The sequence below is a fragment of the Nomascus leucogenys genome, chromosome 2, assembly GCF_006542625.1.
Source record: "Nomascus leucogenys isolate Asia chromosome 2, Asia_NLE_v1, whole genome shotgun sequence".
Lineage (NCBI taxonomy): Eukaryota > Metazoa > Chordata > Mammalia > Primates > Hylobatidae > Nomascus > Nomascus leucogenys.
Genome location: NC_044382.1, coordinates 102,616,685 through 102,641,324, shown reverse-complemented (window position 1 = coordinate 102,641,324; position 24,640 = coordinate 102,616,685). Strand labels below are relative to the sequence as shown.

The 24,640-nt window shown below is 35.8% G+C and overlaps 1 protein-coding gene across 3 annotated transcripts in view; it reads left to right on the top strand.

Annotated features, from left to right (window-relative positions):
- FAM172A (family with sequence similarity 172 member A) overlaps nucleotides 1-24,640 on the top strand; it is a 481,319-nt gene that overhangs the window by 13,282 nt on the left and 443,397 nt on the right. For all 3 annotated transcript variants that reach the window (XM_030816846.1, XM_012505467.2, XM_030816852.1), the window contains exon 2: nucleotides 22,183-22,306. In XM_030816846.1, the coding sequence (XP_030672706.1) occupies nucleotides 22,201-22,306 (106 nt within the window). In that variant the 5' untranslated portion in view covers nucleotides 22,183-22,200. The remainder of the gene's footprint in view (nucleotides 1-22,182; nucleotides 22,307-24,640) is intronic.

Genomic DNA, 24,640 nt, shown 5'->3' with positions numbered 1-24,640 from the left:
GTTACCTCCCACTGGGTCCCTTCCACAACACATGGGAATTCAAGATGAGATTTGGGTGGGGACATAGCCCAACCATATCAAAGCCCATCTGCAGAAGTTCTTTGATGGTCAGGTGACATCTGCCGGCTGATGAGCTGTGGTGTTGGCCATTGGGAAGTGCCCTTGTTGGATATCTGAGACTATGCTGCAAGCTTATGTGGCCAGGCAGTGACTGGTAGAGGCTGGCAGACAGGGTGGGGATGCTCAGATCAGACTGGCTCTGTCCTCCAGGCAAGTTAGCCCTGTTCTGTCCAGGCCTGACAGTCAATATATGCTAAAGCTGCGTAGAGGAGCGTGATGAGCTTTGGGGGATAGCCGTCCCTGGCTGTGCTCAACTGTAGCCATTTCCGTGCCAAAGCCTCTGGGCTCTGCACAGGCTGGAGTCCTGTCCCTGCCACTTCTCCAAGCAGCTCTCCCTGCTAGCTCAAGTGCCCATGGGGGTCATTGAGTCTCCTGTAGATAGGATTCTGGAGGTCCATGGTGAGAGTAGGCCATTCCACGCCTGTTTAACTCACTCCTTCTCCAGGAGCCACTCAAGGCCAGAAATGAATCCTGGTGCTTGGCAACCCTTTGTTGAGTTCGCAGCTTCCTCCTCCTTCAGCCCAGGGTCTGCGTCCTTTCTCTGTTCACTCTCAGTGGCTTCCTCCCAAAGATTTGCTTGAAGTTTACTGGTGATCTTGATGGTCTGTTCTTTCGATGGGAGACGCTCTTCCTCCCTCTTAGCCGGCCATCGTGGCTCTTCTTTCTCTGTATATTTATTTAATCATGGTCTAGATTGATAATGTACCAAGCTTTGCTTTGCTTAGAAGTTAAAGAGGTGCTAACAAGACTAAGACTGTGGATTTGGGCCCTTGTAAGGCCCTTTAATGGCTCTTTATAGGGATGATTATAACCACCAGTGTAACTACTAACTACTTGGGATATAGCTAGTATTCCTATTCTCTGCCAATCATGTTGCCATCATACGTAATCAAGTATAAGAAAACAGTAGAAAAGATACTTGTAGCTCAGGAGACACACTATTTGTATTAAAAAAGAACAATTCAGAGTAAATATCCAAGTTAATGAAGGCATACAAGTGATACCCCTTTCCTCTACAAAGCATAGCTTTGTATATATAAGCTTATGTGCTTATATAAAATGTGGAGCAAGCTACAGTTGTGACCAAGAGTATAACCTAAGATGAGGCAAGTAAAAAATGTGAAAAGGTTGATGGTTAGATTAGATACTCTCTTGATTTGAATTACCCATTCTTCTTGATATCATCATTTTTGCCTGTACTATGGAAATGACTCTGGAATTAAGTAGTTTGGAATTTTGTTAATAATCTTGATCCATTTGGTTTAATACACTCTGATGTAGTTGGAATACTTTGATTAAATGGTCATATCTGAGAATTGATGGAAAGAAAGGTCAGATCAGGCCGGTTGAGGATGTTGGGATAGAAAAGAAAGGATTTCTTTCAGTAGGGTTTGGCTGAACGGGGATAAGGCTCTCGTCTCAGAAGAGATGGAGAGCGGGAGAGATAAATGAGCAGGGAAAGGCCTAAGGTCTAGATAAGGGAAAAAAACAGATTTTCAGTTATTTGAATCAGTAATAGATGTATACCTAGTGATAAGGCAATCTAGACTTCATATTTGAGGATATTACCTTCTGGTTGGGTGTCTACTATGAAGGTAAGACTTTAGTATAATGTTTTGTATTATGATAGATGGAAGTATGTATAGGATACTATGGGAGTGTTATAAAGCTTTTCCTGGGGTTGGAGAAAATTATCCCTAAGTTGAGAACTTAAGGATGGATCATTTAAAATAAAGCAGAAAGACATTCTAGATAGAAGAAATAGCTGTTAGCAGTCTAATGTTTGTAAAAACTAAAAGGAATTTGCAATTACTAGAGGGAAAAATTTGATTGTAGTGAGAGATGGAGTTGAAGAAGGAAATAGGAGCCATGTCATGGCTATGTGTGTGTGCATAAGATGTGGGCAGAGAAGGCTTGTATAGTTTGCTGAGGAGCTTGGACTTGCCTCTGTAAGCAGTAGGAACTATTGAATGGTTACTCTTATCTCCGATTTAGTAAAAAACATAATCTTGCCCAAACAGAAGTCTGGCCTTTGCCCTCACTTTATGGATGATAATGCCTTGGGCCACGCTAATGGTATGATTGAAGATCAGGGCTGGCTGTGTCTATTACAGTCTTTGGGTGGGGGCTGCCCATGCCAGAAATACTAACTGTGTGACTTAGGTTGGGGCTTTTGGTTAAGTGATATCAGTTAACCTGGAGGCTGACCTCAACCATGTGGGCAGTCAATTAGTCATTCATGCCTAAGTAACAGAGCCCCAAGAAAAACTCTGAACACTCTGTCTTCTGTGAGCCTTCCTAGTTGGCAATACTCTGTGTGTATTGTTAAACAGAAAGCAGGAGAATGACGTGATCATGACGTCATGGGGAGAGGACAATGGCAGTTCCATGTTTGGTACCCTCCTAGTCTCTGTCTTATGTGCACCTTTTCTTTGCTCCTGTTAATCTATATCCTTTCCCTGTAATAAACTGTAACTGTGAATATAATAGCTTTCAGTGAGTTCTGTGAGTCTTTCCAGCAAATTATGGAAACTGAGAATGGTTTTGGGAATCCTCTGAACTTAAAATGGTGTGAGAAGTGTGGTAGTTTCTTTTGTGGACTGTTCTGTCTGTCTCTATAGGTGCAAAAAACCCTTTGCATCATCTTTCTCTGCTTCTTTCTTTCTCTAATTTGGGACAAAATTGGCCTTTCTATTTGAAAGCAGGGATAAACATACCATGTTGTTGAAGTAATGCATCTTCTAAGATTAGAGGATATTGGGGAAAATATCAAGACTATTATAATACGAATGTCCCTAAACATAATACAGTCCCCTGATACTTTCCTTTCTAATTACTATTGACTGAATTATGTCCCTCCAGTTTGTATATTGAAACCCTAACCCCAATGTGATTGCATTTGGAGTAAGCAAGTAATTAAGGTTAAATGAGGTCATAGGATGGGACCTTGGTCCCATAGGATTAGTGTCTTCATAAGAAGAGACACCAGAGAGGCCATTCTCCTGGTCACTTTCTCTTTACCATGTAAGGACATGGTGAGAAAGCAAAAATCTGCAAACCAGGAAAAGAGCCCTTATCAGAAACCAACCAACCCTGCTGGGCCTTGATGTAGGACTTCTAGCCTCAAGAGCTGTGAGAAAATAAATTTCTCTTGTTTAAGCAACCCAGTCTATGCAGTTTTGTTATGGCAGCCTGAGTAGACTAATACAAATTGTAATACCATGAATTGTTTGCTCTAACAAATACCTAAAAATGTAGATGTGGCTCTGGAACTGGAAAATAGAGAGGGCTGGAGAACAGAGTGTCAAACCAAAGGAGATTATTCTTGAACCTTAATGGTGGAGTGGAATTTGCCTTCCTAAGTTTGGCACTGGTTTGGGTCATCACCCTTTTCTTCCTTCTTTCTAATGTCTTTCTAATGTCTCCCTTTTGGAATGGGAATTGTTTGCCTGTCCCACCATTGTATTTTGGAAATACATAACTTGTCAGGTTTCATAGGTTTACAGCTGGAGAGGAATTTTGCCTTAGGGTGAATCATACCTCATTCTTGCCCATACCTAATTTAGATGATATTTAGATGAAACTTTGGACATTAGGCATTAGAGTTGATGATGGAATCAGTTAAGAATTTTGGGGCTGTTGGGATGGAATGAATGCATTTTGCATGTGATAAGAACATGAATTTTGAGGGGGCCAGCGGCAGAATGCTATTGACTGAACTGAATTTCCCCAAAATTTGTATGTTGAAGCCATAACCTACAGTGTAACTGTATTTGGAGTAAGGAAGTCATTAAGGTTAAATGAAGTCATAAGGGTGGGACCCTGATCCACTAGGATTAGTGTCCTTATAAGAAGAGACACCAGAGAGCTCTCCCTTTCTCCAGTAAGAATGCAGTCTTCTGAAAGACAGAAAGAGAGCCTTCACCAGAAACTGGTCCTTTTATATCTTTTTCTGGAACTTCTAGCCTCCAGACTGTAAGAAAACAAATTTCTGTTGTTTAACCCACCCTGTGTGTGGTATTTTGTATGGCCGCTCAAGCAGATTAATGTACTAATTGATAGCTAGTCTTTTTTGTTGTTGTTAACCAGAAGTTAGATTATTTGTGATCTAGTAGAGCACGGTTTCCTATATATTACTTTTAAAGTTGAGTCATCTGAAATTTTTTAAAAACTTGAAGAAATGTATCAGAAAGACCTCAATGAAGACTTTTAGATTGTATGTCTTAAATGACTGAGCAAACAACACAGGTATATAAAAGTAGAAGGAAAGATGAAATGAAAGGTTATAGAAAAATAATATACCTGTGTTCATGTTTTAAGAAGATGCAATACAGCTTTTCCCCCTATATTTAGAAAAGAGTTCAATTGAAAATATTTACCTTCTAATAAGATTTATCACAGATTTAAAGAGCTATGTCCTTTAGAACATTTTAAACAATGAATTTACCCATAACCTGCTACATTGAGGTATTTGTAGGGCTGTAGAGTTAAAGGATGTTTCAATGAGGTATAAAAAGCAAAGGAACATCTAATAGAACTTAAACTATTAGATATATATTCATCCATAATTATGTGTGTATACATGTTCCTACTGTTTTCTAGGCATGGTGAAAGCATTTTGGTAGACATCTTTTTAGTTGAAAATAGAAAAATCTAGGACAGAATCCATATTTGAGGAACTAAGTATAATATTTGAATTATAAGCATTTAAGTTTTTTACTTACAGAATTGAAATGGAATAACATTATAGAAATTTACAGATAAGATTTCAAGAAAATGTATAACGGAGAAAAATGAAAGACACAAAAATAAGACTTAGAATTATTTGTTGAAGAATTATTTGTTGAAGAATTAGAATTATGTGTTGGCAAGGAACATAATTACCAGTAGTGACATTAGAGTTAGTCCTAGATAGTCATGATATATCAGGAACCATGCTATCCAAACTTTGCTGTGGCGCAGGAAGATGCATCATGATTTTTAAATGAAGAAATTTCAAGCACAAGGATATATACATAGATGGTAAAGACCTAAGAGCAGAGGGAAATACCATATTTAGAAGTTTTATCATAGCTCACTGTAGCCTTGACCTCCCAGGCTTAAGCAATCCTACTACCTCAGACTCCTGAGTAGTTGGGACCACAGGCATGTGCCACCATACCTGGCTAATTTTTTGTATTTTTTTTTTTGGAAAGACAAAGTTTTGCTTTGTTGGCCAGGCTGGTCAAACGATCCTCCTGCTTCACCCTCCCAAAATGCTGGGATTACAGGTGTGAGCCACTGCACTCCGCCTATTGTTTTTCTAATGCCAAGTGCTTTGGAGGCATTGTTTGGAATTATTTCAGAACTTTCCAGAAGCCTGGCATCTATTGTATTGTATATAACCACTATTAAAATAGAAACCAGAATTGTGAAAGAGCTCCTTTCATTCCCTTTCAGTTCTGTGATTTTGTGTTTGGAATCTTCATTTAAACTTGCTTAGTACTTGTGCCAGTATAAGAAAGTCATAGTTCAACTGTTGCAAAGTGGAGATAATCATGAAAGCTTGGTTTTGGAAAGATTTTTGACCCAAGTCTACTTTCTGAAGGTTTACTATTTTCTTGGATCATTGGAGTCATATTTTTATTAATGGTATATCTGTTTTTGGCCTGGATGTTGCTAAGCTGTATAGGAGAATATCAGTCAATTATACGCTCTATAATGTTACATAGAGTAGAGTTTACAAATTGGAGACCCCCAAACTAAGTGAGCCTCCACAATCTTAAATTTTTAAAAATTGGTTTCCATCTAATTTAAGTAAAAATTGGGCTTTTGATTTCTCTTGAAAAATACGAAGTTCCAGTCACACTGTGGCTCCATTCTATACGGGAACAGTGTGGCAAGTTGGAACTCCCTTGAGATGAGCCATATGTTTTCCAGTTTGCTTCAGTTTCCACTCTTCATTCAGTATAAGCTATGACTTACAGGGCTTCACTGCCTATGAACAAAGTTGATTTCACTGGAGGCCATTTGAGCCTCTTCTCTCTGGCCTTGAAGCATTAATGATCTGTATCCTGTTCTTTCATGGTCTTTAACTACTTTCTTCAAGGTGGCCAATATGTTAAATCAGTTTGTGCTAAGTATTTGACAGGTGGTTGTGACTAGAATATTATTTATAGGTAATAACTCATTATTTTGAAACAGTGAGTGATTGTAATGGTGAAGTTTTATTTGTATTAGGAATACTGCAATAACTGCTAAGAACTTAGACATTTCAGTCTCATAATTGAAAACAAACTATTTAAAATAACCTTATTTATTCTGGATATATTTCCTCAATAAGAAACATGTATAATTATTTTTATCAAAACAAGCATATGTGTTTGTGTTTTTAACTATTTTAATTACAGTATAAAGTTTCTGTCTTGCGCGCCCACTTCCTTTCTCTTTCTCTCTTGAAATGAAGAAAGACTTCAATCAGGTCAACCCTTAATAATGAACTGAATTACATAAGCTAATTTCTCACTAATTTTTTTAAAAATTTAAAGACTGTTAAAGCATTCCTGTTTTGATAAATCCAAAGGAAGCGCCTTCTTTACATGGAAAATAAATTGTTGCTGAGTTGGAAAATTACTAGGCAATTTAGTGATGATAATTTTAGTGATGATATGGGATGCAAGGCTGGTTCAACATACACAAATCAATAAATGTAATCCATCACATACACAGAACCAATGACAAAAACCACGTTATCTCAATAGATGCAGAAAAGGCCTTCGATAAAATTAAACACTGCTTCATGCTAAAAACTCTCAATAAACTAGGTATTGATGGAACGTATCTCAAAATAATAAGAGTTATTTATGACAGACCCACAGCCAATATCATACCGAATGGGCAAAAGCTGGAAACATTCCCTTTGAAAACTGGCACAAGACAAGGATGCCCTCTCTCACCACTCCTATTCAACATAGTGTTGGAAATTGTAGCCAGGGCAATCAGGCAAGAAAAATAAATAAAGGGTATTCAAATAGCAACAGAGGAAGTCAAATTGTATCTGTTTGCAGATGACATGATTATATATTTAGGAAACCCCATCATCTCATCCCAAAGTCTCCTTAAGCTGATAAGAAACTTCAACAAAGTCTCAGGATACAAAATCAATGTGCAGAAATCACAAGCATTCTTATATACCAATAATAGACAAACAGAGAGCCAAATCATAGTGAACTCCCATTCACAATTGCTACAAAGAGAATAAAATACCTAGGAATACAACTTGCAAGGGATGTGAAGGACCTCTTCAAGGAGAACTACAAACCACTGCTCAAGGAAATAAGAGAGGACAGAAACAAATGGAAAAACATTCCATGTTCATGGATAGGAAGAATCAATATTGATTCATTTTTAAGAATTCATTTTCTGAGATTGGTTTCCTTATTCAATTGAGTATCTGGTCAGATGAATATTTATTCCAGAGTTTTTCTTTATGTTTTAGTTCTTGCTTTTTCTTCTGGATTGCTCTTGTTCAGAATTGACTGAAGGTTTTGTTGGTTCATTGGTTAAATCATAGTAGGATTCTTGAGTTTAATAAGTCAGCTCCAAAATAATGATTGTGTAAATAGTCATTTTGAAAGGGAAAGAATGGATTTTGCTATGTTTGGAATTATTTCAGAACTTTCCAGAAGCCTGGCATCTATTGTATTGTATATAACCACTATTAAAATAGAAACCAGAATTGTGAAAGAGCTCCTTTCATTCCCTTTCAGTTCTGTGATTTTGTGTTTGGAATCTTCATTTAAACTTGCTTTATTATAGTATGTTTGTATACTTAGTTATCTGCAAAAGGTAAGCACTGGAGGCTTACAGCTTACTCTGGGATCCCTCTGGAGTGTGTGTGTGTGTGTGTGTGTGTGTGTGTGTGTGTGTGTATAAATGGTTTTAAACCAATCGTTATTAAAATATATGAATATTTTTAGTAAAAACAAAACCCCTTAACCACATCGAGAGCAATGCCATAGGTTTTTAAAAAGCTGTCCGAATTTATCGATATCCAGATTTCAGGTATTTATTTAAAGACAAAATAGTACCTGCAGTCTTCTAGCAAACTGAGTGGATAATATTTCAAAGGAACAAAAATAAAGACATTTAAAGTTAAGCATAGGCCTTTAAATATATTCTTAGACTAAGCGATAGTGCTAGTTCTTTGTCAGTCCAGGCAGCTTTATAATTTTCTCACTGCTGATTTGTGTACCAATAAAGGACACTTGAAACAACATCTGTTTTTCAGTGAAAGGAAGTTTAACTCTCATGCAGAAAAAGCAGTATTTTCAGCATTTGTCACTTAAACAAATAGAAATGAGTTTAACAAAATGTTATGTTCAGACGAAGCACGAAATAAATGTTTTATGCTTGTTTTATTCTTATTCTAACATCAAGTCCTCCCTCCAGTGGCTGCTGTTACAGCATTTTCCTTTTTCACCTTATTTTGGAAAAACAAGGAAAATCATTATTTTTTCTTGGAATTGAAGCCCATTTTTACATTATGTTGAAAGACTGAGAGATAACTGTCTGTGGGAAACTTTCTTTTATAATTAAATGAACCCATCCTTTAGCAACCAAAGGGACAGATTATTCTGAATTGAATTCTCAGCCTTCATTTTTCTTTTGCAAGGTGCTTATAACTGCCCCTTAGCCCAGCATTTTAAAAAATTTAATTTCTTACACATCTTCAAAGGCTGATTTTACTTATTATACTTACTAGTGGAAATATGCCAAAGAAAAATGCTTAAATGACACTTGAGATTTTCAAAAGGGCTTAGTTGTATTTTATTTTACATTTTATTACTTTTTTGAGACAGGATCTTGCTCCGTTGCCCAGGCTGGAGCACAGTGGCATGATCATGGCTCAGTGTAACGTCAAACTCCTGATATCTGCTGCCTCACCCTCCCAAGTAGCTGGGACTACAAGCACATGCCAATGCATCTGGCTAATTTTTAAATTTTTTGTAGAGATACCATCTTGCTATGTTGCCAGGGCTGGTCTTGAACTCCTGGCCTCAAGCAATCCTCCCGCCTTGGCCTCCTAAAGTCCTGGGGTTATAGGTGTGAGCCACTGTGCCTGGCCGAATAGTTGCATTTTAAAATATTTTATTATAAGATGTAGGACATTATTATTTTTTAAGTCAAGTTTTAAACAATATTTATAGTTTGTCTTTTGTAATAGCAGATGTAAAAGTTTCTGAGGTAATAAATTTTTACTCAAAATACTAGTTCCGTTTCAAAACAGGCAAGGAATCAGTTGGGTTTTAGTAACAATATGTTATTGATATATAGCTGCTCTGAGGTTTACTCAGTACCTGTTTATCCTTTTTTAGAATAACTGCTTCTATCAGTTTTACTCATCAGCAGAACCTCCAACTTTCTCACTAAATAGATGGAAGGGGACTGTCAGCATTATCCCTAAGAAATATGTCCCAAAGAACAAATTATAAAAGGCAATGCCACTAAAATTATAGTATGGTCATGAGTCACTTAATGTTGGGGATATTTTCTGAGAAATGTGTTGTTAGGTGATTTCATTGTTGCACAAACAGCATAGAGTGTACTTACACACACCTAGATGTTATAGTCTGTTACACACCTGGGCTACATATGGTATATATTGCTCCAAGGCTCCAAACCTATATGACATGTTACTATGCTGAATACCATAGGCAATGGTAACACAATGGAATTTGTTTATTTAAACATATATAAACATAGAAAAGGTACAGTAAAAATATAGCATGAAGTATTTTTAAAAAAGGAACACCTTTATAGACCACTTACCATGAATGGAGCTTGCAGGCCTGGAAGTTGCTCTGAGTGAGTGAGTGAGTGAGTGGTGAGTGAATGTGAAGGCCTAGGACATTACAGTGTACTACTGTAGACTTTATAAACACTGTACACTTAGGCTACATAAAATACATACAACTAGTTTTATTCAGTAATAAACTAGCTTACTGTAACTTTTTTACAGTACACTTAGGCTACACGAAATATATACAACTAGTTTTATTCAATAATAAATTAGCTTACTGTAACTTTTTTACTTTTATAAATTTTAAAATTAATTTTTTTTTTAAGAGATGGGATTTTATTCTGCTGCCCAGGTGGAGTACAGTGGGTGATCATAGCTCACTGCAGATTCAAACTCTTGGGCTCAAGCCATCCTCCTGCCTTAGCCCCCCAAGTAGGTGGGATTACAAAGCGTGTCACCATGCCACATCAACTTTTTGACTTTTTTGTAATAATACTTAGCTTAAAACACATATTGTTCAGCTGTACAAAAGTATTTTCTTTCTTTATATCCTTATTCTATAAGCTTTTTTTCTATTTTCAAAGTTTATTTTTAAAACATTTTTGCCAAAAATGAAGACACAAACATACACATTAGCCCAGGCCTACCCAGGGTCAGGATCATCAATAACACTGTCTTCTACCTCTACATCTTGTCCCGCTGGAAGATCTTCAGGCCAGCAACGCATATGGAGCTGCTATTTCCTATGATAACAATGCCTTCTTCTGGAATACCTTGTGAAGGACCTGCCTGAGGCTGTTCTACAGTTAACTTTTTTATTTTTTAAATAAGTAGAAGTAGTACACTTTACATAAAAAGTATTGTGTAGTAAAAACATAGTCACCAGCAGGGGTCAGTGGCTCACTCCTGTAATCCCAGTACTTTGGGAGGCTGAGGCTTGTGGATTACCTGAGGTCAGGAGTTCGAGACCAGCCTGGCCACCGTGGTGAAACCCCGTCTCTACTAAAAATACAAAAATTAGCCAGGCGTGTTGGCGGGCGCCTGTAATCCCAGCTACTCGGGAGTCTGAGGCAGGAGAATCGCTTGAATCCAGGAGGCGGAGGTTGCAGTGAGCTGAGATCGTGCCATTGCACTCCAGCCTGGACATCAGGAGCAAAACTCCATGTCAAAAAAACAAAAACAAAACACATAGTCACCTAGTCATTTATTATCTTTATCAAGTATTTATGTACTATATGTATTTGTATATGCTAAACTTTGATATGACTGGCAGTGCAGTATGTTTGTTTATACCAGCATCATCACAAACAAATGAGTAATGTGTTGTATCATGATGTTATGCCAGCTATGATGTCACTAGGTGGTAGGAATTTTTCAGCTTCATTATAATCCTATGGGACCACTGTCTTAATATGCATTCTGTCATTAGCCAAAATGTTGTTATGTGTTGTGTGACTATTTCTTTTGTTAATATTTTTGTCACTTATTTAAAGAATATATTGTTGATAAAAAAGATTGTGTGCAACCAAGGTTATTGTTGATTATATGTATGTGATATACTAATATAAAACTGGCCTCCATATCTGTAATGCTTATGCAAGTTATATAGTATAATATAATTAACACCTACAAATTTACCACCAAATCCAAGATTCAAACACTATCAATAACTTGCATTTACTTATGTGCTTCTTCCCATCTCATGCCTTCTGTTCTTTCCCAGTGGTAATAACTATTGAATTTAGCATTTATTTTTTCTCTTGATTTTTCTTACAGTTTTATCACAATTTGTGATACTAATAATTTGTTTTAGTTTAGCTCAATATAAATGATATTGTTCTGTATGTAGTGTTCTAAGATTTGGTTTCCTCGCTAGTATTTTTGGAAAATTCATCTATGTTTTTGAGTGTGGTTGTGCTTTATTCATTTTTACTACTGTGTAATACTCATCTTTGCCCTGTTAATGTACTACAGTATATTTGCTCTCCTATAATTGGAGAACGGTTTTTTTCCATTTGTTGTAGCCAAATTCTAAGATGGTCCCCAGTGATCTTTGCTTCTCGATATTCGTGCCTTTGTGTCAACTGCTCCCACATTGAGTAGAGCTGCCTTCTGCCAGTAGGATGTCAAGGAAATGATGGCGAGACTTCTTCAGCTTTCCCCTTGCTTTACTGGATCTATCTTTCTTGAGAAAGCCCTCCCACATGGGCTTCTGCACAGATCTGTTTGAGTATGGGAGGCCTGTAACAACAATCAGTACCAATCATTTATCTGTGTGAGTGAGCCATCTTGGAAGTGAATCCTCTGTCCCCATTCAAACCTTCAGATGATTGCAGAACTTGCCAATATTCTGACTGCAATCTCGTGAACTTGATTGAGAACTTCCCAGCTGAGCTGCTCCCAAATTTCTGATCTACAGAAACTGGGATTTTACAAATATTTATTGTTGTTTTGTGACACTGTGTTTTGAGGTAATTTGTTATGTAGTTACAGATAATGAATAAACTGACTGTTTTGATGATAGAAACATTTTGTGAACATTGTTACGTCTGCCCCCTGACGTACATGTATAAGATCAGGTAGTGGACCATGGTGTGAGATTGCTGGATAACTTGGATATCTCATGCTAGTTTTTTCCAGAGTAGTTTATTTTATCTTTTGACCAGAAACGTGAATAAGAATCTGTATTATTCTGCATTCTTTTTAACTTTTGGTATTGTCGGTCTTCTTAATTTTTTCTAATGAGTGTAAATATCTCATTGTGGTTGTATTCCTTGCCCCAACATGAAAGTATTAGTCTCCTGTATTTTTCCCTAAGAGGTTTAAAGTTTGAGTTTCACATTTATACCCTTAAACCATTTGAAATTGATCATGTATGGAGTGAGATAGGTATCTAATTTATTTCTTTTTCTTTTTCTTTTTTTTTTAATTGTGCAGTTAACCGGTTTTTCCAATTGTTAAAAAAATCCCTGTTTTCCCCAGTGATATGATGGTGTCATCTGTGTCATATGGATCTGTTATGTGGCTCTGTTTTAGAGTTCCATCCTGTTCTATTTGTCATTTTGTTTATTCTAGTATTAATGGCATGCTTTCTTAATTACTGTGAAACCTGGCAAGGCAATTCTTCTTATCATATTCTTTAGGAGTGTCTTATCAGTTCTTGGCGATTCTCTTTCCATGTAACTTTTTGAATTAGTTTTTCAAGTTCTGTGAAAAACATTTTGGGGTTTGAGTAGAATTCCCTCGGATCTACATATAAAGTAGAGGAAAATTGATATTGTCACACTAGTGAGTCTTTCTATTCATAGATACAGTATAGTTTTTGTATTTCAGTCTTATTTAATGTATTTCAGTAGCATTTTATCATTTGCTGAATATAGGTATAACATCTTTTGTTAGATTTATTTTAGTCATGTAAGTTTTTAATTTTTGCTATTTTCTTTCTTTTTTTTTTTTTTGAGATGAAGTTTTGCTCCTGTTGCCCAGATTGGAGCGCAGTGGTGCAATCTGTGCTCACTGCAACCTCTGCCTCTCAGGTTCAAGTGATTCTCCTGCATCAGCTTGCCACGTAGCTGGGATTACAGGTGCCTGTCACCATGCCCGGCTAATTTTGTATACTCAGTAGAGATGGGGTTTCACCATATTGACCAGGCTGGTCTTGAACTCCTGACCTCAGGTGGATCCACCTGCCTTGGCTTCCCAGAATGCTGGGATTACAGGCGTGAGCCACTACGCCTGGCCAATTTTTGCTATTATTAATGATGTATTAAAAAACTGTGCTTTATAACTGATTGTTGCTAGTATTTGTAAATATGCTTTTTTAAAAAAAAAATACAAATCTTACAGCAAGCCATCTTATTGAATTCTCTTTTTATTCCTAATGATACAGAGAATCTTGTTTTTTTTTTATTTTAGAAGATCTTGTTTTTTGATTCTTTTTGTTTTTGTTGTTTTAGATAGTTATATCATTTGAAAATAATGATAACTTTGATTTCCTTTTTAAAATTGTTACTGTGTTTTTATTTTCAGTGTCCTACTACATTGGATAGAATGTCAAACAAACTTTGACTAGAAGTGGTAATAGTAAAGTGATAATGATGGGCATTCTTTTCTGGTTCTTGATCTTGAATAGACTTTCACAAATATTTTATCATTAAGAGTAATTTTGTTGTAAGTGGTTATTTTTGTTTGCTTGTTTTTTTTAACCTTTTTGTGAGCTTACAGACGTTTCCTTTGATTCCTAGTTTTCTATGACTTTTTTTCCAAAAATAGGTTTTGAATTTTATCAAATGCTTTTCTGCAGATATTGAAGTTATTATGGTTTTCTTTCTTTATATTCATGAGTGGAATTTATAGATATTCTAATGTTTTGTATTGTGCTTCCTAGGGTTTACTACACAGGAGGATTCCTTGGGGGACTTGGCTGTAATGTTGGAAGGAGAAGTCTACTTGTAAAATTCTTGATTCTTATGATCATAGGAAGGGACTTTATCATTTTGTGCTTATGTAGAAAATAGTAATGAGAGCCATTTGGCATACTGTGTTTAAGCATAAGTCTAATAACATAAATGGCTAACATTCAGCAAAGTGTCCTTGTGTTGGCAACTTCAGTGTGTCACAGAGTTTATTTCCTGTAACTAGCAGTATGGCTAAGCCATGGTTGCATGGTTGTCTTTTGTGGGAAAAAAAATATTTTGTAGAAAGCAGGAGGATTCGGAGCTCTTTGATTGGTTTTGGAACAGAAGAATTTTCCTGCTTCAAGTCCTTTGTTAACTTATATGGTAGTTTAAAAATGTGACTTGAAGTTTCAAATTTCTAATTCTCTTTTTTTAAGATCAGATATTTGTAGTATCACAGCAATATGAAGCCTCAAAATTTCTCCGAGTTTATCCCCCGTTGGTCTCAGCATGTTAGGATTATTTAAATATACAGACATGAAATGCTATAAAGTATTATCACTCCATAAAGAATTGGGAAATTCTAGAAGCCACAAAAAAAAATCTATTCTGAAGGCACTTAAATTACATTCCCACTTGTTAACACATTTAGGTAAAATCAGACTTCACTGAAATTTTCCCCTTGAATAAATAGTAAGGAGTGCACTGTCGGTAGATACTGGATTTGAGTGGTACTTAAATGCCTTGTTTGCAGTACAATTATAATCTGCACAAAACTTAAATGTGCCATTAAACTTTATTGTTGTTGTCATTCATATGGCTTACTAGGCTTAATCAGCTGCTTGATTATATGCTCAAGTTTGTCTTCATTTTTCTTTTCTGTAGCAAATGGTACATTTCTAATTTCGAAGTAATTTGGTACAATGTCTGGGATCAGTTATGATAATGATCAAAATAATAACAATAAAGTTATTACCAAATTTCAATTCTTGTTAGAAATTGGGTGGGATTGGGATGCTTTTAGGTGGTATGTGCTTAGGGGATTAACTGAATCATGACCAAAGTGAATTAGTGCTTCTGCCAGGTTTTCATTGGAATTTGTATGCCAGGGATACTGATGGACAAGGGAGGCAAATTACCATTGACAGAGAACTGCCAATGCAGAGAACTAGAACAGGCTAGATCAATGCACTGTGATTTACAAAATCTTTATATAATGCTCCTCTTTTATACCTAGAAAACAATATGTTTGTTCTTAATATCTAGCTAGAGTATGCCTAGACAATTGCTAGCCTGGCTCTGGAGAGAGGGGTGATTGGGACATTACAAGAGAGAAGTTCTTTAAATGAGTCTGCCTGAAGTCTACTTCTTGCTTCTGTTTTATAGAAGGTAAAGGGAAAGGTGAGTGGTTAGTGAAACAGTCAAGATTTTTTTTTTTTTTTTTTTTTAGACTGCCTTGACCTTTGGCATTAGAGCTGTAGAAAAGAGTTGGAGAGAGAACCATTTAATACGTAGAGACACTACCCCAATGCAACTGTATGTCTTTGAACCATTGGAATCATCACCTCAAAAAGAAACTGCATACCTATTAACAGTCACACCCCATTTTTCTCTTCCCCCAACTCCTGAAAACTATTAACCAACTTTCTATTTCTATGGATTTACCTGTTCTGGACACTTCATATAAATGGAATCATACAATATGTGTTTTTTTTTGTAATTGGCTTCATTTTGTAATTGGCTTCATGTAATTGGCCTCATTTTATAATTGTAATTAGCACATAATATTTTCATTTATGTCATAGCAAGTATCAGTACTTCATTCCTTTCTATTAAAGAATAATATCCTATTGAATGGATATACCATATTTTGTTTATCCATTCATCAGTTGACAGTCAGGTTGTTTCAACTTGTTGGCAGTTATGAATAATGCTTCTGTGAACATTTGTGCATAAGTTTTGGTGGGGACATGTACTTTCATTTCTCTTGGGTATATACCCAGAAGTAGAATTGCTGGGTCATATGGTAACCGTGTGTGTGATATTTTGAGGAACTGCTCAACTGTTTTCTAAGGTGGCTGCATCACACTAGCAATTGTTGTCGCACTAGCAATATATCAGGTATCCAGTTTCTTCTCATTGTCACAAACCTTGATTTATATTCCTTTTTGATTATAGCCATGCTAGTTATTGTGCATTAGGTATTTCATGTGGTTTTGATTTGCATTTTTATAATGACTAATGATATTGAGCATCTTTTTATGTGCTTTTTGGCCATTTGTATATTTGAAGAAATGTGTACTTATATAATCTGCCCACTTTAAAATTTTTTTATTATTGAGTTGCAAGAGTTTTTTATATATTCTGGATACATCTGGTCTCTTAACATCGCAATTTTTTTTTGCTTAATATTCAGAAAACCATTAGAAAAGGACATTGTTATAGCTTAGATTTTTTGGAAGCAGATGCTGAGACAGAATTTGGGGTATGAAATATTTTTAGAGATCAGCACTTGCGAAAGGAAGGAGGAGAACAGGATTGGTCAGAGGGAAAAGTTGAATTTACATGGAGACCTGGCAAAACCTCAACCAACCTGGCAGCAAGCTCTGGAGCAAATATTGCCTATTAGGGTTGTCCTGCATCAGGCTGAAATGGCTGGGCCTTCATATTACCACTTGACTTAATCACTGAATGAGGGTCAGCAGTGGAAAGGTATGACCTAGAATGAAGCAGCACTTTGCACCTGAGGCCAGCTCTGAAGTGATAAACAGATGGAGTCTGTTTGCTAACTGCACTCTCTAGCTGAGCAGCACATTCTCCTTGAAGGGGCATCTGGATGGTTCATGTGCATATTATATTTTAAAATCTATGTTGAACCTCAAATTCACTGAGTTTAACAGAGATTCTGGGAGAATGTTTATGGGATGAGAAAATTGAAAATTTGATACTGATTTTGCAAATATGTTATTACTGCTATTTCATAGTGTAGGCTGTTTTGAAATCTTCTGAAGATAATTTGGCCTGGAGTTATGTACATTTATAATATTGTTTATGTTTTATTATTTATTTTTACTATAGAATTAGAGTCTCTTAAGTAGTTTATATGATGCTCATAATTGACTCATATAATAGCAATTTTTTATGTTTGTTTGTTTGACATACTCTGTTTTTCTAAAATTTTGAGTGTGGTATATTCATTTTGAGAATTATTTTATCTTTGGCCATAGTTTTCCCTTATCTGCTACATATTATGAAAGCCTCATAAAGGACTATTTAGATTTTTTCTTTTGAAATTTGATTCAGAATAGAGAATCATCTTAGTCTTTGTTTAATTTCTTAAGTTTTAACATTGTCACAGATATTCTAAGATTTTATATTCCTGTCTTGTTAAGTTTCTATCTTTTTGCTAGCCAAAAAACAATGCAATACCTAAACAAATGATTACCGATTTGGGGACCTATTAAAAATACATAGTAGTGCAATACTATTTCTTTTAAAATACTTTTATTTGATATCCTTTAACTTTTGGCCCTTTTTTCAGATGCTTGTTTTGCCAAAGTATTGGGAGAGATGATGATAAGTAATTTTTATCAGTCTTAATTCTGAATAGCAAACTAAATATACTAAGATAGTTTTGGTTGACAACTTTAGTCTGTAGATACCTATGTCCAATTTGCCCAAACTCCAAATTGTAATACTTCCTAATAACAGAAATTAGTACATAAGAGTAGGTGTGAATTTTCTGCAGAATGAAGAAACTGAAATTATTTTTCTAGTGAAGTTGTGTTGTTTGACTGTATCAACTTGGTAGAATAGAAGAAACTCATTCATAATTAGAAGTCAGAAGACCTGAGTTAGAATCTTGGCTTCCCCTTAACATCTGAGATGCCTTAACCAGGCTCACTTAGCTTTTCAAAGCCCACAGTGCCTTATCTCCATAAAATGCTGGTATGTCAACTCTGCCTACCCCTGGCAGTTGTGGCAATGACCTAATAAGCTAATGGATAAGAATAGAACTGGTCATCTTGTGACCAATGTAAACATTTATGACATAGTTGGAAGAGTGTTCTTCCTTGGGCAAATGAAGGTGGAACCCACATATGTGGTCTTTGTTCAAGCATGCATTTTAATAAGATTTGAAAGGAATGTAAAGGAATGTAAATATAATGAATGTAAGTATAATTTATTTAAGTCAAAAAATTAAGTTCCATTATAATTATTTTCAATATAGTCTTGGAAACCCAAGTTAACAGATATTTATTGTGAGACTTTATTATTTGTGCATAGAGTGCATCCAAGTGATGCATATTAAAAGGTTTTTATTTCTGTGAATGATTGAATTTGGTGTTCTGGGGTTTTGAGCACAAATTAATTGGAATCTAGTTATTTCAGATTTTATGTGGATTACTAATATTTTTAAAGGGATTTATAGTTTGTAAAGTGCTTTCATATACATTTTTTCATGTAATCTTCATAATAGTCCTGCAAAGGTAACTGCTCTTATTTTCATGATTCTTCCCATTACTTAGGTTAGAGAAGTTGTAACTTTCTCAAGGTCACTTAGCTACTAGGTGGTGGAACTGAAATTAAAAACCTAGATTTCTCATTCCAAACCTACTATATCATGTTGCTTGGGAAACTAAGAAATTATTTTATATATACTTGGATCGGAACCAGGTATTCCTAGTCTCAGGAGCAAAGAGGTTTGGCTCTGAAACTTTGATTCAAACACAATTTTGCATTTGTTATAAAGGCCACCATCCCTACACACCAGGGGCCCATATTACCCTGAGCTTTGTCTTGTGTCTGCTCCGCCTGATGTCTTCATTCTTCAGCTTCTTTCCCAGTGCCCACACACCAACATTTTTGTTACTGTAACCTCAGAATAATGCTGTCCAGCATTGCTATGAGCTAGCCTTTGCTGATGAGCAACTGATGAATATTATAACTGTAATTCGGGTGGGTCTTTTGGTTCCTTATAAATCCCTTGTGCCAATTCTATTTACTGTAATTTAAGTTGCAAGTAGGCTATTTTGAACTTGATTTCTAAAGTCTCACTTAGTGAGCATAGAATCTTTAGGGCCAGACTGGAACCAAACCGCTCCTGGTAACCTCAGAAAATTAACCCAATTTTACGTGTTTTGTGATATATTTTGTACTTTCATCAATGCATTCAGAATGTGAGGTGAAAAGGGCTTCTGTTGCAAAATTACGTATATCTAGTTAGTATTTCATACCTGACTAAAAACAAACAAATGTAGACAAAAATAAGGCTTTTGTGTATCTTTCTGTACATTTTATAAGTGCATACGCCACATTTTGAGCCAACAGGGCAAATAAGAAATATTCTACTGTTTCATATTTTCAAATGCTGACTGGATAAAGATTATACATGACAAGTTATTTATAGCTTTATACATAGTAGATTCTCTGTTGGAATCATAGAAAGGAAAAAGATATGATAATTGCTTTGTGTAGTTCACAGAATAAAATGGCAAACTGAGATGTTTTGAATCTAGTTTGTACTGTTAACCATTTCTAGGAAACCATATTTAAACAGCAGTGGTTATCATGAAGTATACAACATGTCAGCTGTGTCCCAATTCCCATCAGTAAAAACCTTCCATCGCTTTATTCTCTATAACCTAACCTCCATCAGATAATGCCAAATAAACTATGTCGAGTGCACATATTAACATATATCAAATGTACCAAATAGCTTGCTGGCTACATTTTCAGTAGCAATTTGGGGCCAATGAAAAATAATCTAATAGTTTATATTTGGAAGAAATACTGAGTTAGCGAAGGGAAGTCTCAATGAAAATAATCTAATAGTTTATATTTGGAAGAAATACTGAGTTAGCGAAGGGAAGTCTCCTGTAGGTAGTTAACTTAGTTGTGGAATATTTAGTAAAGGGTGCTGTGTGGATTTCCTCATTAAGAACATTTCTCTTTAATTTCTGCTACAAGATGATGTGTAATAAAAAGTTGCTGGTGAAATTTGTGCACTATCATGTGGGACTTGACCAATTCCTGAATGGAAATATACAGCCCTTGCAAATATTTGTTTGTTTTAACATTATTGTAATTATCAGTCTAGGTCTGATGTATTTTCTTTGTGGCTGCTTGGCAGTTTGATTTGGCAGCTGCAAAGTAAGCCATAGGAGGGCAGTGACCATATTTGTTTTACTCACCATAGTACCCCCAGAGTCTTGTACATTGCCTACCTTATATACTAGGATATATTTCTTGAAGGGATATAGACACATTTTATTCATGTAGAATTTATAGAGTTTTGAGTTAGCTATACACAGAAGAAAAATAAGAGCCACTTATGCTAAGTGAAAGGGCTTTCTCAGTGAAAAGTAGCTACATTCTAGGTATTCCTTTTTGAATATCTCACACCATTGAGTAACAGTAAGATGGCTAGTTATAGGAATGATTGGCTGTGTATACCTTCTGTACTATTTAATGTTGAAGCAACATCTTATAAATGAAGAAACTAAAGAATTTGGATATGACTGGCCACGGAGATGTTATTAAGTGATGAAGCCGTGATTTGTTTACAGCAATTAAACAAAATAAGCTAACATGGATGTTGTGCACATAATTATGGATCAGACACTATATGAAATGTTTTACATTTAGCCTCACTGTAACACTATGAGGGAAACATGATTATCATTTCCATTTTACAAATGTGGAAAATGAGGCCCAGAGAAGTTAAATAATTTATCAAGGGCTCATCGCTAGTTCTTAGTGGAGCCAGAGTGCCCTTTCTCTTATAGCACATCACCTACAGTTAGACTTGACATAAGGGCAGCATTGGTTATGGCCATTTGGAACATTCATGGTTTTAAATTATTTCTTTTCAGTATTAGTTTTTTAAAAAGTATTTTCTGTTACATTCTGCTGATTACGGAAATAGATCTGTTTTTAAAGATAATTATAAAATGTACCTCTGAATGGAAACTGAAATTTACTTTATGGATAGCAAGTCAAATTGGATTCCTCAGAGGAATATTCAATCTTGTTATATTGTCATGAATGTAGTTTTTATATAATTTCATTAACAGTTTTGGATTAATGCATTAAATTTCGTTTAAATTTTCACATTGTAGGAGATACACTTTTTTTCCTTTTAAACTTTAGGAAAAATAATTTGCTTTACTGTTCATGGGGACCTTGGGAAAAGCCATCTCTTTTTAGTTTTAATGGCTTCCCTTTGGCCAAAGTAGAGCAGAATTCGATTTTAATAAATCCTGATTTTATAGTATGGTTGTTTACTGGAGTGCCATTTAGAGAGGATGGCTTCCAGACACTGATGACATCGTTTCATTTAAAAAGGGCTAATTTTTCCCTGAAAGTCGTATTTTTAATTACACCATAGGAAATGTGTAGATACTTTATATATTTATGTATTTGCGTCCTCCTATCTGCTTGTTCCAGAAGGAAGACATTCTGACCTTGTAAATGGCCCATGCTTACAATTTATTTTAAAAGAAATTTTAGGTTTTTGGAACTACCCAAAGATATTTTTTAAAAACATTAGGTGATAGGTAACTAAAACTAAATGATAAGTTTGGCTAAATTCAGCAAACATTAGGTAACTGTAACGTATAAGGTATTGTGTTTGGTGGACATGAGAGAAAGATGACAAAAACTTGTATCCCTATTCCTGTGGCTTGTATGCCATTAGCTGACTCAGATAAATTCATAAATAAGTATAATGCAAAGCAGACAATAATAAGTACTATGGTATAGGCATCAACAAAGTGGGAAATTAGCATAGAGAGATTAATCCTGACTGGGAGGATCAAGGAAGTTCTCATGGAATAGATAGGTTTTGAGTAGAACTTAATTTATTGCTTTCATTCATTCTAGACTGTCTTCTGAAGATTGATGTCTATTTCCTTGAGCTCTTTAATTTTGTTGCCAATTTGGATAAACATGGCACAAATCCAGCAGGGAGGTCCAGATGAAAAAGAAAAGACTACCGCACTGAAAGGTACATACTTAATTTGCTTTTTCAGGAAATTTTCATTGTGCCTAATAAAGGTGTAGGAATATTTAGGTGACCTTCCATTCATTTCAAATCTAAAATAAGAATATAAGTACCTAAGTATTTGCAATTATTTATATCCCTCACAGCAACTATTATTGCATCTGAGATGTATGTACTCAGTAAATAAATCACGGGATCATGTAATTTTGCATCTATAAGAATTCTTAATGCTTTTCTTATTCAATGTCATACATTTAATAATAAAACTAGTAAGTTTTTTGAATCAAGGCTAGTGCCTTTACCTTATGTTTTCTGCTTGGAATATCATACTGGATTAGGGTAATGATCTGTTTCTGTATTCTGCCTTTGTGGCATTGGCATTACTGATATTTTATGAGAGGTTTATCCATGTTAACGTTTTAGAAGGAATCTGCGTTAGACATTGTTATGGAATTTTGAATCCTAGAATTAAAAAATAAGTCTGCTATCTAAAGTAATTTGACTTCTAAAAGAAGTGTCTGTTGTTGAATTGTGAGATAGCTATGGGCACTGAGACCTTTAGGGTCGGGAAGCTGAGGAGAAAGTAGCAAAAGAGGCTGAAAAGTAATTTTTAGTAAAACAGGTTAAGGATCAGGAACAAAAGAGAGATCCTGAATACTAAATGAAAAAATTAAATGGGAGTAATTAAAGTCATATCTGGTGATGGGTCAGATTAGATGAGAACTGAGAATTTACTTTTGCATTTGACGATGTGGAGGTCATTTGACCTTCACAAAGAGCTGTTTCAATAAATAGAAATGAAAGCCTGATTGGAGAACTTTCAGCAGAGAATGGAAAGAGAGGAATTGGAGACAGCTGTAAACAACCCTATAGAAGGTTTTACTGCATGCTTGTATGTTGCTGGGAAGGATCCAGCACACTCGGAATAATGGACAATTTAGGAGTGAGGGCAAGGAGTGTATGTCAGTTTCTATCTAAATAGACATGCTGGGTTTCCACCTAGACAGATTTTGTGCATGTTCAGCCTTAATGTGAAAATTTGATCTCCCAAGTTGTGGTTCAGATTTATACTCCTGCAAGCAGTATGTGAGTTCAGATTAATTTTCTGGATTTTAGAGGTAGTACAGTGATGTTAAAAGAGTAGATAGGTTAGGCCGGGCGCGGTGGCTCACGCTTGTAATCCCAGCACTTTGGGAGGCCGAGGCGGGCGGATCACGAGGTCAGGAGATCAAGACCACGGTGAAACCCCGTCTCTACTAACAATACAAAAACTAGCCGGGCGTGGTGGCGGGCGCCTGTAGTCCCAGCTACTTGGAGAGGCTGAGGCAGGAGAATGGCGCGAACCCGGGAGGCGGAGCTTGCAGTGAGCCGAGATTGCGCCACTGCACTCCAGCCTGGGCGACAGAGCGAGACTCCGTCTCAAAAAAAAAAAAAAAAAAAAAAAGAGTAAGAGTAGATAGGTTCTAGAGATAGAACTATCTGGATTCAAACTCAAGGTTTTCCTTCTTACCATGGGCAAGTTGCTTAACTTCTCTGAATCTTTCTCTTCATCTGTACTATAGGAATAATAATGCTGGGTACAAATGGGATGTAAGGGTTAATGGAGGAGTAAACTGGAAATATTAGAAAATAAAATGGCAAATGCATAGTAAAGTATATTTTAGAACAACTTAGCAAACTGATTTGTTCTAAACTTTATCCCTTTAACAGGAAGACAGTTTTATTCTTGAGTTTATTCAAAACTGGGCTATGATATGTAAAACAGTGAACTAATAATGATCACTCTTTGCTGTTCATTAGAGGATTTCAGGTTTACATGGCAAGATGCACTCTTGGAGGTGATTTTACTTTTCCCTAATTGAAAAGTGCTTCAGATAAGGCATAGATGGTAGAAAAATCTCATAAAAGTATATTAGTGGTGAGAAAAATGTCAGGTAAAACTCAAGATGAGCAGGGTTAAAGCAGTGCATGCTGGAAGAAAGTAGTTTGAATTAGTTTGCTGTAATAATAAAGATGGTAAGGAAGATGGTGATGACTGTTATAATTAAAGGAAGGCATATTATTCACAAGAAAGTTATGTCATCTCTTTTGGAGATGGCAATGAAGAGATGCTTGTAAAGAATTCTTGCATTTCTCAAAAATACTACTTTTTCCCTTTGCCAGTTTTACAGGGTTTTAGTTTACTGCCTCTTATTGATTTGTTGACCCATTTTACCTGGATTTCTGAAAATATGTTCTGTATCGAGTCCTCTTAGTTCGTATGTATTAGTTTTTATTTACCACTGCCCTCTAACCCCAGGCCCCTTCAAAAATGCCTGCATTTTGCTATAGTGCCTT